Below are 16332 nucleotides of genomic sequence, written 5' to 3' on the forward strand. Positions count from 1 at the left end.
GGGGTTTAGTGGTCTGGCTCTTCAGAATTCCACGCAAAACATGGGAGCAGATCCCAAGCAAGTGGCGACAGTCACCCGCTACACCCTTAAATGCGCTGCCACATTGTTCTCGCCATGTCATCTAACGTTTCAGGCTTCCCAGACACACGTGTGTACTTCCGCCTCCTTGGTCCACCAAGTAACGCAGCCACTCTGTTAGCTGAGTTATCTCACAAACTGGTGCGCCCAAGTGTGATTTTTCTCACATAACTTGGTGAAACGCACACTCAGAGCCATGTAATCAAAAGTCATCTCGATTCACTCGAAAATTTATTCGGTGTGAAATCCCTGGCCTGTTTAGTTGAGAATTTCCCACAGCACTGATTAGAAATCACTGCTCTATAAAATTAAAGTTTCAACTCCAGAAACAAACAATAGCCTCACACAAGTTGGTACAGACGTCTTCTAAGGCAGGAAATCAATGTTACACAGCTGCCTAAACAAAATAGGCAGAAAAACAAAATGGAATCTATTACTTTTTGGATTCTTTTGTTTGCATTTCCTTATTCGCACAGTTTCCAGTTTTAAGACAATTTATTGGGGCAGAATTTAGTCAAGTTACTCAGTACCTGAGTACTTTCTTTCAACTGAATACTGATCTGAAGTATCTTATTTGGAGGACTAATTACTTTTAGTTGAGGTATATTCATTCAATATCATATAATAATATAGTCATTCAATATCAACATGACTCTTGAGTACAATTTGTGGCTACTCTACTCATCCCTTCCCCTTGAATCAAAGCATCCGCAAAGTTGTGCTGGTCTTCCTCAGACCCTCAACAATGCACACTAGTATCGAAGCCTCACTCGACTGTCGCACCCGTGGCCTGCATGTCAAATGTGCTAAATACTCCTGTCTTTCTTTGCAACCGCCAACACACACACACACACACACACACACAGTCAGTTGCGCTGCAGCTGTCACTGCTGTGTCTCAGGCAAATGGCTCGGTGGAAACAAAAGCGGTTTTTCCCTGCTTTGTTGCGCACACCCACAAAATGCACAATATCTCACGTGATCAGCTGTGCCCCCCCCCCAACCCTCCCTTCACCATTATGAAGACTTATTTGCATGGAGGAAAAGTGAGGTGAAAATAAGAGAAAGTCCGACAAAGGGCTCCAATATAGACTGTGAAGGAACATTAGGAGTGGTGATCTTACTGTAGAGGGCACCTACAAATCTTTAAAGGCGCCACCATCACCACCACACGACATTTGCTCAAGCTCCTGACCTTATGGAGTTGCGTTATTAGAGTTTCAAGATTGATGGGGAGTTATTTAGCTTTGCTGCCAGGCTCCACCAACACGTACGGGATTAAAAAAAAAAAAAAAAAAAAAAACTATTCCCAAAATGGTGGATTTCCAGTGTCTTTTCAGGAATGGAATCTTGAGAATTTTTTTCTCTTTTTTTTGTGGGTCACTCATAGTAGACATGCCTACCATATTTTATGTTGCTAAGTGAAACTATATTCGCGGCAGAAATACCTGGAAATGACCCTAAAACAGCCACTTTGAACCAACATCGCAGACCTCCTATCCTTTCTCAACATGGCTTCTTGATACTTTTCTGTGAATCTCCATATGATAGACATGCTTACCAAATGTCATGAGAGGAAACTGTCTTCATGGCTTTTAGTGTGTGAGAAAAGCTTCCAAATGTTGATTTCTTTCGTCGATGAATAACGGACCCTAAAGGAGCAAAGCAATTCTAAAAAGGCTTTGCTCCTTCTGTTGCTCGCATAAGTCGAGGCGCTAAAAAGAAAATGGAGGCTATAAAAGGATTCAACTCATTTAAATAACACAATGTCGCGCCTCCTCCCTTATCGCCGTTATTGACAAGTGTGACCGTTTGACCCTCAGTGATGTGCTCAAGGGTAAATGTGATTAGGCAAAGGCTTCCCATTCATTATCTCCTTTCCTCCATCATCATTATCAGGACAGCTCTTAGTCCGAGGAAGCTAACTAACTGCACACCAAGAAGAGCAGGCTAGCCTTGACTGCTCTACTTCAACAGGAGCACGTTACCAACCATCAAATAGGAGGTTCACTTCCTTTTTCATCCAAGCTGAATTGTAAAAGTGACACATAAATCAACAAAGAAACAAAGAAACACCAAAATGTTAAGCCAATTTATATTTCGGCCCATTAGCTTGATGCTAACATATTGCGCGAAACACTAAAGACGAGCTAACGGAAATTAGCAAAGATGTTGCAGTGATCACGAACATTAAACCTGCTACTTTCACACACATGGAGCAGCAACGCATACAAACAGAGCACACAACTATACATTAAACCTGCTACTTTCACACACATGGAGCAGCAACGCATACAAACAGAGCACACAACTATTCTATCTGCTCTGTAGCAACAGAATAGTTGTGTTTTTTGGTGTAAGTATTATTTTTAGTTATCGTATTTAACCTGCAAAAAACTGATTTTATTTGTTGATTTTTTTTTCATAACACAACAATGACATACTAACATAGATGCAATTTATTTATCCTGTACATGGGCGGCCACAAAACATTCAAATGCTGCTGACTATTCTTTTTGTTGTTCACATATGTTTACTTAAGCTCTTTTTCAACTACAGTCACCCTCCTCCTGAGTCACCCACTTCTTTGCCTTCATTTAAACATTAACCCAGCAGCCCGATTCCTCACGGACACACAACTTTACAGGCAGTATGTCCCTACCCACGCATGCGGACGTAACACACACCAAGTTTGATACGCGCATGTGAATAACGCGGCAAGGACTTTCCACGTCGTAAACACTTGAGAGTTCGCATGTGCTTTGGCGGTAAATGCGCAGACACACTTAAAACACACACAGACCGAACAAAAGAAGTGTGTGTGCGTGTGTGTAATTATGAGACACTACGCGGACACTCCTAATAGTTGACCTCTTCCGAGACAAAAGAAGATATGAAATATCATCTCGAATGAAACAAAATAAATAAAACTGAGTAGGCGAGCCCGAGGCTTGGCATACTAAGGTAATTCACAACAGATCAGGCAACACACAACATGGAAGTGGAGCACACGCACACACACCATTTCTGAAATATACCACTGAATCATAGAACACGAAAAGCTAACATTTTTCTTCATTTGGAGAGACGTGAGTGAGTGGGTGAGTGGGTGAGAGAGAGAAAGAGCCAGAGTCATGTGTTACAGGAAAAGTTCAGTCAGGCAAATCAAGTTTACAGAAATGATGTGAGTCAAGTGGACATCAGCCTCCTTACACACGCACACGCACACGCACACACACACACACACACACACTCTCTCTCTCTCGCTCTCTCTCTCTCACACACACACACAACGGTCGTCATAGTCGAGAGGTTGATTGTTAACTCGGCTACCCAGGTTAGCGTTAGCACTCAAAATCTTCAGACCCACACTTGTCCAAGCAGGCAAATCTTAATTTGGAATTTTTGTCTTGTGTACTGGGAACCTCAAAAGAAGTTTCCTTTGCGGGCCGACGGGACAATTCATATGACCCACTTTAACTCAGCGCTTACACCCATTATCTAAAAGACACTGTGTGTGTGTGTGTGTGTGTGTGTGTGTGTGTGTGTGTGTGTGTGTGTGTGTGTGTGTGCGTGCGTGCGTCAGCTGCACGAGTTGGGGGCGGGCTGGCTGTTGCCGCACCCTAAATGTGCAAGTGTGTGTGTTTGTGTGTGCGTATAAATATATGGACAGCTGAGATTCCTGCACTGTCCGGAAAAAGACGGCAAGGAATCAGAAGCATCCGGCGGCCATGTTTAAATTAAAGTCTGGTGGGAAACAAGCACACCTCACGCCCACCATGAACCTTGCCCCCAATAATGAAGCTGACCCCCCCCCCGCCCCCCTCTCTCTCTCTCTTTGCGCCCCACCCATTCCGTTGAGGTTGTATGACATCATGGCTGTGGATTGGAAAAGGGTCCATCGGGGGAGGGGAGGCCAGACAGATTTTGGAATGGAGGGGGATCGCTTACATGCACATGGGGAGTGACAAGGGAGGGGTTTAATAGTGCTTTAAAAGTTTTAGCACACTTTGCCCCACATATCGGCAGCATAATGAGATCTCTGGGCTGCTATCCTTAACTACATCCCCACATCAACTTGACTATAAATGTCCCTCCCATGAGGAGCCCCCCCCCGCCGATTCCAGTTTCACTAAGCAACATGAAATTTGGTAGGCATGCTATCATCAGTAGACCCACAAAAATGCATCAAGAAACCATGCCTGGAATGACAGGAAGTCTGCCACTTCTGGCTCGAATCAGACAACTTGCCATCAATCACAACACTCTACCGATTGCACTCTGTTCAATACCAAACAATTATGTCTGATGATTGAGGGGCTTTGACATAGCTGAAGAATGAGGAGAAAAGATGGGATTCTGAAAACTGAGGCCAGCGCTATTCCGTCCTCCCACACGAGCTCGCAGCAGCGGGGGCGCTTGCTTTCTTTCTTTCTTTTTTTTTTTCCACTGGCCGGGGGAGAAAGAAATGCACGCCGGAATGTTTCGAATGCCTTTTCACATGAGCCATCCATCACCTCAGAAAATGACCCACAGACACCATCATAATGTCTCCTGGGCCCACAAACACAGGAAGTGACATCACAGCCATAAAATGATCTTTTTAGTGATGGCCTGGCAACCGAGAGGGCAGCATGCATGCCTGTGAAAAAAAGTGTCATAAAAAAAAGGCCAAGAGTGGCGCCTGTAAAGCACATTCCTGTGGTCGGCTCCATATTTTCAAGTGCAGCACAAGGACACAAGATGGTCAAGATTGAAATGGTCCAATCAACAACGCAGCAATGAGTTATTCGTGTCACATGACAATCTCAGTTGGAAAGTTTGAATATATCAATGCCCCACCCACCCAGCCTGAGCACCAGGTTCGGTAAGCGAGACAATATTGAGCGGATATGTTAATTATAAAAGGACGCATGGGCAAATTCCAAAGAGATAACTGAAAAATTCCTATCAAGAAATTCGGCCAGTTGGAACCGGGTATCCGAGACAGATGTTAAATTGTCCCAAATGTTGCATATGCCAACATACGGGTTATGGAATTCACACAAAATGCTCCAAACCAAAAACAGCTGATTTCCTGTTCAATTTTGGGCATGGCTTCTTGAAATTTTTTGCTATGTCCTGTTATGAATTTTGGGGAATACCCAATTTCATGCCGATTGGGCAAACCGGAGCAAGGGGCTCCTTTTTATTTTGTATGCTTTCTACGGTGCGCTACTGAGTTTGCTTTGGGGAGCTCTTGTTGGAGACAACCAATACTGTATACATAACTTTGCAAGTATTCGGGCATGCAGAAGCCTCCACAATGGTGACAAAGATTCCAAAAAAGTCATTTTGCTTTTGGGAAACAAAGTTAAACGGCGACAAGAGATCAAAACAGTGGGAGGCGGATTCATAAGCGCAAAAATGGCATTTTTCCAATGGCGCTTGTATTTTTAGGCGGGCAGGAGAAGTGGGGGTGAGTCTTGTGTGGGAAGTGACAAATGCAAAACGAACAGCAGAAGCAGCGAAGAGAAATGAAGCAGGTCTGACCTTGAAGTCGAGGAGCTGCTGCTTGATGACGTCCACCTCGGAGCCCACCGGGGCCTGCGTGTTCAGACCCTCCTCGGCGGCTCCCAGCAGGCCTTGCAGTTCGTCTACCAGCCGGTAGAAGTCGCCCACTCGCTCGGAGGCGTCCTGGATCTGCACCAGATGCGCTTGGCCCCGTTCACTCAGCTGCAACCCACATGGCACTTGTCATTTTAATGTGTTGATTTGATTGTAAATGTTTGTTTATTTTACTGTCCCATTCCATATGCGCATTTTTTTTCCATCTCTTGAATTTTTTTCTTTCGACTTTACTTCCATTGACAGCACAACTTTGTTTTTATATAGGAAATGCGTTGGCAAGTTTTGTTTTTGATGTGATAATTTTTTTTCCAATTTTGTTAAATACAATTTTATTTAACTCATTCACTCCTAAAGACATATTTATAAGTCTTATCACACTCCACACGTTCAACCCCAGATACTTATTTTTTTTCAATTTTTCCAAGACTTAGTGTAAAAAAAAAAAAAAAAAAGGGTCTCAAATTGGCTGGTACTGAATGAGTTAATGGTGGACATTTATTTTTTTTAATTATCATTTTTAATTTTGTGAAAATATTTTTATTCAAATAATCTCTGTTTTATTTGACTATTTTATAATTCATTTAAATTTGTCATTTGTAAATTTTTTATTGAGCAAAAAAATATATCGTCAATTATAATTTTGAAATTGAAGTTTGCAATTTTTTTCTTTTACATTTTATTTTTGGGTTATCATTTGTAAATTTATTAATGTTGGGAAGAAAATAGTTTTGCAATTCATTAAAATCTGTATTTTTGATCTTAAAATCTTTTTTGTTGCCATTTTTATGAATAAAAAAAAAAGATGCCCCCCACACCCCCACCCCTTCCTCTCACCTTTCCAGCCTGCCGACCAAGCGCTTCTGTCTCACGCCTGAGAGCCAGCAGGTCGGGCGAGGAACCCTCGCGACGCAACATGGCCGTGCACTCGGCGGCGTGCGTCTCCAGCTCCGTGCGGAGGGCCGCCAGACGCGACAGGAAGCCCCCCAGCATGTCCGCCTGCGAGGCCAGGGAGTCAGCGTCTCGTCCAACGGGGCCCAGCGAGTCCAACTCGTCGTCCAGGTCGGCCAGCCGTGAGAAGACATCGCGCACGTGGGACTGGACCTCGCCCACGCCGTGCAGACGCGATTCCAGCGTGGAGCAACACTGCTCCAGCTGATGGAGGGAGAGGAGGACAAATTCACTTCAGAGATTGTTGTGCTTCGTGGATCCATTTGTACATGTACAGTATTCTCCTTCAGAGCTACAAAAAAAAACAAAAAACATTTACCCTGTCATATGTTTTCAATGGGTACTTTATCGTTGAATACTGTTTCCCATTTTGCATTTTCAATTTTATAAAACTTTCATAAATTTGTGTTTTAAAGGTTAATTTTTTTTCCATACTTAGTCATTTGCCAGTTCTGCAAATTAGTTTTCACTTTTGTAAATGTATATCCTGCAATGCACTCCCATTTAAAATCTTGTCGCTTTGCCGTTCATTTCTTAAGTTTGTTTTTCACTATTCTTAATTTTGTAAATATGTATTTTACAAGGTAATTTCATGAAACTAAACAGTCTGTTAAACCGCATTGTCCTCACTAGGTATACTAGATCCTGTATTTGCATAAAATCTGAGCGTGTGCCTGTGTGCCGAATGAAGCGGCTGTTGAGATGTAAATACAGCAGGATGGCTGCTGCCAATCGGTTTACATTTCACGTGTGTCAAAGATCCACACTGGCCATATACGGGTGCAGGAAGTCAAAAAGCCAAACTGCTTCAGTAGCTCTGTTTTCTTTCAGCATGATTTAAGACACGCACGCACTTCTAAACTGTTTAGCTCAGCTGTGCTGTACTACTCATTCAACTAGAATGCTATGCTAATATTTACATTATCGTAATTTTGAAATATGCACAGAATTTCTGCGAAATTATGGTTGTCATTTACACCACTGTATCGCAGACTTTTAGATTTTTACAGTGTAATGTACAAGCAAGTCTAAATTCAGAGTTGGGTGCTGTCAGTGTATTACTATGTTTTGCTCTTGTGAGAGTGTGAGAATTTAGCAGCATTTTCTGTTTGTATGTGCTGCTGCTCCGTGTGTGTTCTTGAAGACATAAAGGGTTCTAACTAATGCAACATCAAGATTAGCTTCGTTAGCCAGTCTGTCGTGTTTGCATATGTTAGCATTGTTTCATTTGACGAAATTTAACGTTTGAACATTTTGTTGCTAAAATGCACAATATTTGTCTGTTTTACAGTGCATTTCAGATGACGGTGACAAAAAAGCTTGAAGCAAGCATGCTTGGATTCATGTCGAACTGTGCAAACAAGAGTCTCCTTTTGTTTCCTTCAAGTGAACTCCCGATATTGTGTGTTTTCATCTATGGCGTGTGGGTCTGGCACGCATTCCCGACGATAAACGCGGTTGCACTAAACATTTCTTCTCACCTTGCTGCTGACGTCATCAAACTCGTTCTGGGTGTGTTTCGCCTGCTCCTGCAACCTCTGCGCGCCCTCAGCGCTGCCCTCTGGCCTCTGGGGGGCATCCTGCACCAGTCCTTGTGCCAGGTCGCGCAGGTAGACCACCTGAGGCTGCAGGCATGCTAGGTTTTCCTGCTGGCTCCTCAGCCTCTCCAAGCTCTTAGCGCTACAAGCCTGAAATGACGACATCAGGAGGTTTTTGTAAGAGATTAAAAAAGTCACTGGTGAAAAAGCACTTAATTGTTCTGCCAGTCAGTACATGTAACTGGCATAGCCCAACAAAGACAAATTATATATGCTTAATGAATTGTCAATCAGCACCACAAAACAATTATTGGCAATCAATATCTTAAAGTACCTGAGGTCCAAGCGCCTCTTGGACTTCGATCTGGTGCTTGGCGGCCTCCAGGCGTCTCTCCACCGCCTGCCGACCTTCCTCAAACTCCTTGAGGCGGCCCGAGAGCTCCTCCAGCTGCGACGTGCTACCGAGGAGACGCTCACCCAGGGCGTCCATACGCCGGTTAAGCTGCGCCTTCTCGTCTCGGACCTTAAGGTTAGCGAGCGGCATAATCTTACATTTGAAGCCATTGAACAGTGTGACGGACAGTAAGCTTCTCAAACCCGTGCCGAGGACTTTTGTTCTTTACCAGTTAAATTTGTAAAATGCCTTCAGTAACTATAAAAACAACATTGAGCTGACTCATTGGGAAAGGTCCCTGTATTAGGTCATGAGACACGAAGTACCTCGTCCTCTCCGATACAGCACTGCTCCAGCAGCTGATCCGCTGCTGTATTGAAGGCCTCCAGCAGCGTATGTCGTCTCTCCAGGTCAAAGGCGAGCCCCTTGACCTTCTGTAGGGCCTCATCCAGACACACAGGGTCGAGCGACGGCTGGATTTCCGCGTCTTTCTCCTCGCATTGATCCAGCCAGGGCGCAAATTCAGCCTTGTGCTGCTGGTAGCTTTCCGCCATGCTCAGGGTGCTTTTCAGTCTGTTTTCCCGCTCCGAGACCCTCCCGTTGACATCCTCCCAGTCCTGCCGCAAGCAGGTGAGGCGGGACTGCAGGGCAGTGCGCTCGTCCCCATCGGTGGGGAGCGCGGCCAGCAGCGATGCGCCCTCTGCCTGGATCAATTCATAGGAGCCCCGTTGGGCGGCGACAGAGCGCTGGAGGTCGGCAACAGATGACAGCAGCGAACGGACTGCCTCGGGACGGCAGGGCAGCGCGTCCAGCGACGAGTCCCGAAGCTCCGTCTGCTGGTCAAGCCACGAGCGCACGTCCTCAAACATCTGCTGGAACTGCTGCGTGGAGGACAACGCAGCCTGCAGCTGAGACAGACCGTCCGCTGGGGAGAAGACAAAAAGTCAAACATATTTAAAACTCATTCACTCCCAAAGACGTTTTTAAACGTCTTTTCAGACTTGGTCTAGAATTGGCTGGTACTGAATGAGTTAAATGTGCTATTGTTTGCTGACCAGGATGCTAAGTAGAGCTATAACTATTAAATATTTATTTGATTAATGTAGGAAAAGGCATGATGGTGAATTTCTCAGGCCATTGTCCACACCTGCACGTTCCTCCAAACTCTTGAGCGGGACGCTGACGTTTTCCAGCCTCTTCTTCAGCTCATCTTTCAGGTAAGGCTCAGCCACGATGGCGCTCAGCTCCTGGCACAGCTGCTCGGCCTCGGCCAGCTCGCCTCGGCGCCTCTCCAGCTCAGAGCGGATCTCGCCCGTCTCCTGGAGGCGCTGCCTGAGGGCCTCGGGTCGGGCGCTCAGTTCCGCCTGGCCGTCCAGACGCTCGGCAAGCGCCGCTGTGCTGGCCGACAGCTCGCGCAGGATCGCGTGGTAGCGCTCGCTGGTGCCCTGTGCCTGGTTGATGTGCTCCGAACGCTGGTCCAGCTTGCCCATCAGGTCACGCCACTGCTGGGAAACCTCCTCCAGCTGAGCCCGGACATCCTCCAGCTCTTTGGGGTCCCGTGTCTGCAAGAGGATACCCTCGGCCGACTGGGTGAGTTGGTCGAACTGCGGTCGACGGGTCTCAAACTCCCGCAGCATGAACTAGAAAAAATTGACGTTCGTCAGTGATTCTCAAAGTGTAAGGACAGTTCGGTTCAGCAAAGCCCTCAATGCTCATTCCTTGCATGGCATTTGCCCATCTTTGCATTGAGATGCATCACTTCAACCTAGTTCCTTGACACCAAATGTGTCTGCATGTGTGTGCGAACACAAACCTGTACTTGTTGCTTCTGCGTGTTTAGCATGTTCGGGTCGATGCTGAGCGGGCCAAGCACACTCATCATTAACTCCTTCTCACGCAGCCAGGGGCCGAGCTGAGACGCTGCCGCGGCAAAGCTGCCCAGCCGGTCGGCACATGCCTCCAGCTCCGCCTGACGCCGCGACGCCGTCTGATTTGCAGAGAGCCAACGGGAGTCTAAGGGGAGGCGGACAATGGGAGAGATGACTTAAGTGCATCCGAAAATGGTTTCTTGCTCTTCTTCAAAACCAATGACAACTTAAAAAGTAATTTGTCAAGTGTGGTGATGACTCGCACATCTTGGCTCCCGGTCGTATTTGGTAGCACATACCGATTTCCTGCAACTGTTGCCTCCATGTGTCTGCCTCGGGGGAGTCGGGGTTTTCGGCGATGAGCTTCCTCAGGGTTCCCTTCAGCTCCTCTACCCTGGCGGCTTGCTCAGCCAACTCCGACATCAGTGCCTGGCCATCATTCAATGTTACGTCTTTATTAGTACTAGATTTAACATGAGGTTTTGCTTATCTGCCATTTGACAACAACATATATACTAATTCCTCTTAGCCTGTGGATTTCCCATTTTAGGTTACCATTAAGCTAGTGCACTTTTGTGAGATTAAATTATATGGTTTGAGTTAATTTTGGCTACGAATAAAAATCCTGTCTGATGTAAACAGTCTCTATTGCATATTTTCACAGAGCGCAGGAAAATCTCAAACGTAGCCTTGTAATGCAATCTACATACGGACATGAAAATCATTAATGACCTTGTTCTCCTGGGCCTGGGCACGCACCACTTCCGGCTTGGACGGCGAGGCTGCATGTCCCTGCGCGAGGTTCTTCTCTTTGTCTTTCAGCCAGCTTTGCAGCTCCTCGGCACCACGCCTGGCCTGCTGCCTCTGCTCCAACGAGGACTGCTGGCGGCCCAGGCGCTCCTTCAAGTCGACGCCCAGGGCCTCGTGTCGGGTGTTGACGTCAGACACGGCCACTTGGATCTCCGTCAAGTCTGACGGGACAGGAACACGAAAAAGGATGCGTTCATGGATGAGAAATTGCGCTTAATAGTGTGGGTGATGCAACATGCAAGCAGATGTATTTGGCCATTCCAACCTTTACAAGTATGAATGCCGTTGACGCTCCCGGGAGCAGAGCCATTGATTTGGGGAGCACCTGTGAAACACACAATTAAAAAAAACTGAACAAAAAAAAAGCCCACAACTACTTTAGACTATTAAGGCCTTAGAATCCCTGAGATAAAATGTAATTTGTAAAAGCAGTTTCTGACAACTGCATTGACTGGGAAAAAAGGTTGTGATATACTTTATAGTTCAGTTAAGAGAATCGAGGAGCTGCTTTTACCCGATTTGTTCTGTGGGGCTGTGATGTCAATGACTTGCGCCTCCAGTTCGGAGCTGCTCTTGTTCAATTCCTGCACCCTGGACGCCTGTGACTCCCACTCCTTCAACAGCTCCTAAAGGCGGCATCATCATCATCATCATCATCATCACCACCACCACCGGATTATAGTGGAGTCTCTGGAGGAAGCATGAGATCACGTGGAGTGTTGGCGGACCCACCTGCAGCTGCTGCACTCGCCTCTGCAGCGCCTCAGTGTCCAGGGCGACCTCCTTGGTGGGCAGCTGCTCCTGCGCCGCCTGAAGCCATCTGAGGAGGGAGCCAGAGAGTCCACGGAAGTGGAGCAGCTGCTGCTCGCAAGCCAAAATGGCCGCCAGTCTACGCAGGGCAGGGGAAAGAATTGGAAGGTGGACAGAGAAGTTACCACTTCTCATCATTTTAGCTTTTCGTCGACATCCATTTTAGTACAAGACTGCCAATTTGGGTGCATTGCATTTAAATTCCAAATCATTCCATTGAAATTCCAATTGGTAGGGGGTAATATTAAGAAAAGCTTTACATAAATACATAAATAAAATTGATGCTGACAGAAAAGCAGGTCACAGTGACTATTCATCATTGTTGGTAATAAACAAAAGGCGGGATTTACAAAAATCACCCCCCAAAAATCAAATATGGCTCCCTTGTTGTCTTTTCTCACCTTTGGTTGACATCGTCCTCCAATTGCTTGAAGTCATCCGACATGCCTTTGACGTGTTCTAGGAGGCTTTGTGTGTGACCCAAAACTTGTGATGTGCTGACCTCTTCTGTCAGGCTGCAGAAAGACTTCAGCTGAGGCGCTTCCTGTTGCAGCTCCGACTTCACTTCCTGTCAAAAAGATCCACAAAGCAAGTTCAAAACAGGGCTGGGTGATCCATCGATCTTATCAATTATTTCAAACAGACTTTCAGGATGATTTTGACAGTTTTTCTGATTTTCTTGAGATGAAATGATATGCTTTGCTGAAATGCTGACCTCCACATTCTGCCGGTAGTCATTCACGCAGCGATCAGGCTGCCCCGCCGGGCTCAGAGCTTTGGCACGACTCTGGATGAAGGCCCGCAGGTCGCCTGCTAGTCGTTCATAGTTCTCCATCCGTGGCAACAACCTTTTAAGCTCTGCTTCCCGCTCTGCTTGGCTGACCTGGCCGGCGGCGAACCTTTGCCGAAGTTCGTCCAGCGACCCCTGCAAGCCCGATGCCATGGGGGTATCGGGGCTTTGGAGCAACTTTGAGACAGAGTCCTGCGTGGCCTCCACACTGCCCTGCCGCGATACGAGCTCCTGACGAAGTTTCTGGGGAGGGATATTTTTGTGTAATTGGTCAAAACAGCTGTTTTAAGTTCCTCGCAGAACCGTGAATGTTATTAAGACTTCCTAACACAAAGGAGTTCCTGTTGTCCTACCTGATTCTGAGTCAGGGCGTCCTGCAGCGCCTGCACCGTTGGCTCCACGGGTGCGGGGTCCAGATCCAGGGTGTCGAGCCAGGCCAGCAGAGCCTTCAAGCCCTCCTGCACACTCACCGACTGGGCCACGGCCGTCTGGAGCTGCTTGGCCCGTTCCGATACGGATGCCGTCAGAGATGAGAACCTTTTCTCCAAACCGTCTGAACATGATTGAGAGAGAACATTTCATGGAAGCAGAGGTTCTGTTGCCAATGTCAACACGGCGGTGCTGATGGTGGTTCAGACCTGCGGCACACAAGATGTCCACAGCCTTCAGGGAGGGAAACTCATCCACGCTGACCAGAACTCTTCCAGTTCGCTTCACCTTCTCCAACTGAACCGAACGCTCGGCCATCTCATCCTGCAGTAGCTGAACACACACAGAGGAGAAAAAAATGCTCTCGAAGCTCATATGGCAAGACCAGTTGGGGAAGAGAACCGGAAACTGTGCTTTTACCCGGACTTGCCGCAGGGTGTCTTGCAGGGCTTGGGGGTCGGTCGATCCGCAAGGCTTGGCGATGCTTTGGTTCTGCTCCTGGACGCTGAGCCAAGAGTGGAGCGAGACCACCTCGTCCTGGTACTGCTGGTAGCGCTCCAGCAGTCCTGACAGGCGTCCACCCAACTCTGACGACTGCACAGAAATACACATCGGAAGAAGTTGATAGACATCTTTTGCTTGTTAACGTCATCGTAGAAAGGGTTCTGTCAGTCGTCATCTGTACCTGTGGGTAAAAAACAAAAAACAAAAAACAAAAAAAAACAAAAAACAAAAAAACAAAAAAAAAAAACAAAAAAAAAAAAAAACAAAAAACAAAAAAAAAAAACAAAAAAAAAAAAAAAAAAAAAAAACAAAAAAGAAAAAAAACAAAAAACAAAAAAAAAACAAAAAACAAAAAAACAAAAAAAAAAAAACAAAAAACAAAAAAGACTGACAGAACCCTTTCTACGATGGAACTTTCCTGTACGACTGAGAGCCTCCACAAGCATCTTGTTAACGTCATTAAAAAACTAAATGTAATGATCACAGCACATCTTTTCCAAAAAGTGCTCACCTTGGCATGGAGTGAGGTATATCTGTGGTTTGCTTCTTGCAGCTGGTCCGTCACCAGCTGCTTGGTGGCCTCCAGGGCAGCAGCATCGCCCGCGCCTTCTTGCTGTTCCAGGGCGGCCTGACAGGAGTCCAGAACCTTCTGACCGGAGATGGAAACGAAGCGCAGGTCGGCCTTGTGGCAGATGATGTCCTCGGCCAGCTGTGGAACACCATGAAAACATCCAAATTTATTCGCGACTGGATAGAAGAATCTGTTTTGGCTCCCACCCCTGTTGCAATTACTGCGCTAACAGCACCACCAGCAGGCAAGTAGAAGAAGTTGCACTTTGTGCCAAGATGCATTTTACAGCAAACACCCCACGACTTTATGGACGGGGGAGAGGGGCCGAGCATTGCCGTGAAATAACACTAGACGCTGACAAGTGTTCATTGAACCTTTCTGTGCTCCTCCAGTCGGTTCTTCAGTTCTTGAGCGTCCGTTTCGCCTTCCCCCAAACATTTCAGCTCCTGCTCACACTGCTCAAGCCAAGCGCCCAGATCGCTGTGCTCCTGGAGAAACTTTGTCAGCTCGTCCTTCAACGCCTCAGACTTCCTCAGTTGCTCCTGGAAACAACAATACCGAAAAAGTTAATAGGACATCATTAACTAGCATAGAGATGGGGAATATTTGACGTAATTCTGATTCTCAACTTTGCTTATGGATTTCGATTAGAGATTCTGTTTTTAATTGATTTTTTTCCCCTTTTTGTTTAAAGAAATTGACTATCGCTACTAGTCTACCTGGCAGGTGTGTAGCTTCTGCTGGTGCTCAGACTGCAGCTGATCAAGCGTGGCTCGCAGACGTCGCTTCTCCTCAGGAGGAACCGTGGAGTCGGGCTGGTCCAGCAGCGCGCGAACTGATTGGCTGATGTGGAGAAGCTGGGTCTGCTGTGCCTGCAGTCGCTGAAGTTCGGCCTGCATCACACAAGAGCCAACATTAATCGCCAAGATGGAGCGATATGTTATTCACAAAATCTGTTAGCCATATTGTGCTGAGGGAGTGAAAATTCATTCAATTGTTGCCATGAGCAATTCAATTCAATTGCTATTGGCAATGGTGGAAACTGAACAGGATGTTCTGAAACAGAAGTCACCACTGAGCTTAGCGTGTCATCAACAGGTTGCATAACTGAAACTGGAAGAGTCACAGAATACCACATAAGTGGACATATTTGGTATATTAACCCAAAAACCCAATATCTTTTTTTTTTTTTTTTTTGGGAGGGCGAACAGGGTGCGAGGAAGGCAGGTCGGGAACGTCTTGAGCTGCTGATGGGTGAGCGGCGGTTAAGTCCTTCAGCAGGGAGTCCATCTGGTTCTGGGTCTGCTGGAGCTCCTCAAAGGCTTTAGCCTAACAAGACAATCGGGGATTAAAAATGAATACAGAACATATTCATTCATCAAAAATATTTAGAATTGTCAACTATGATCCTTGAAAGTACTTGCGTTCAATTTGTTTTTAATTTGTTGACCAGATGGTGCTACTTTTCCCAGTCCAAAGCTTTCATTTTCCAGGTTTCCTTTTTATGTTAGCATTAAGTTGTGGGACTTTTGTTGGACAAAATTAGATGGTTTGGTGTTGAACATTAGTGTTTAAACATACAACAATTAATTTACTAATTCTCAATTTTCTTTTTTTTATACAACACACTTGGCTCTCATTTGGTGAATTGTACAAGCGAGTCTCTTCATTTCTTCAACGTGATGTTATATGATCGTCTCCCACTTTTGTCAGCGAAAGACTGATCATTAAGGAATACTTTTAAATATGTTTCAATAAGTTTTGAGTGATTTTTAAATAAGTTTTAAATATGTGCAAAGTGTGATAAAATTGCAAATTTGTATGTCATCTCACCCTCTGTGTGTTGTGCTGCAGTGTTGCGTCGATAGTAGTTTCCACCTCAGTCACGGACGCGTTGGCCGCCTCCATCAGTGCGGAGTACTGCTCCTTCATCCGCATCAGTTCCACCTGCAGGCCCTCTCGCTCCTCCGCACTCAAATTTTT

General features: G+C 46.1%; 1 protein-coding gene across 1 annotated transcript in view; it reads right to left on the reverse strand.

The window, feature by feature from the left end:
- Positions 1-16332, reverse strand: part of LOC109516315 (microtubule-actin cross-linking factor 1-like) — a 137177-nt gene that overhangs the window by 33135 nt on the left and 87710 nt on the right. The window contains exons 58-77 of the mRNA XM_019870778.1: positions 15069-15242; positions 14724-14891; positions 14290-14487; positions 13695-13868; positions 13484-13607; positions 13199-13398; positions 12771-13088; positions 12457-12623; positions 11978-12134; positions 11760-11871; positions 11511-11570; positions 11168-11406; positions 10735-10864; positions 10381-10580; positions 9715-10207; positions 8894-9492; positions 8508-8696; positions 8117-8323; positions 6522-6839; positions 5610-5792 (exon numbers count right to left, since the gene is read on the reverse strand). Coding sequence (XP_019726337.1) covers positions 5610-5792; positions 6522-6839; positions 8117-8323; positions 8508-8696; positions 8894-9492; positions 9715-10207; positions 10381-10580; positions 10735-10864; positions 11168-11406; positions 11511-11570; positions 11760-11871; positions 11978-12134; positions 12457-12623; positions 12771-13088; positions 13199-13398; positions 13484-13607; positions 13695-13868; positions 14290-14487; positions 14724-14891; positions 15069-15242 — 4410 coding nt within the window. The remainder of the gene's footprint in view (positions 1-5609; positions 5793-6521; positions 6840-8116; positions 8324-8507; positions 8697-8893; positions 9493-9714; positions 10208-10380; positions 10581-10734; positions 10865-11167; positions 11407-11510; positions 11571-11759; positions 11872-11977; positions 12135-12456; positions 12624-12770; positions 13089-13198; positions 13399-13483; positions 13608-13694; positions 13869-14289; positions 14488-14723; positions 14892-15068; positions 15243-16332) is intronic.

Source organism: Hippocampus comes, unplaced genomic scaffold, assembly GCF_001891065.2.
Source record: "Hippocampus comes isolate QL1 unplaced genomic scaffold, H_comes_QL1_v1.1 scaffold35, whole genome shotgun sequence".
NCBI lineage: Eukaryota > Metazoa > Chordata > Actinopteri > Syngnathiformes > Syngnathidae > Hippocampus > Hippocampus comes.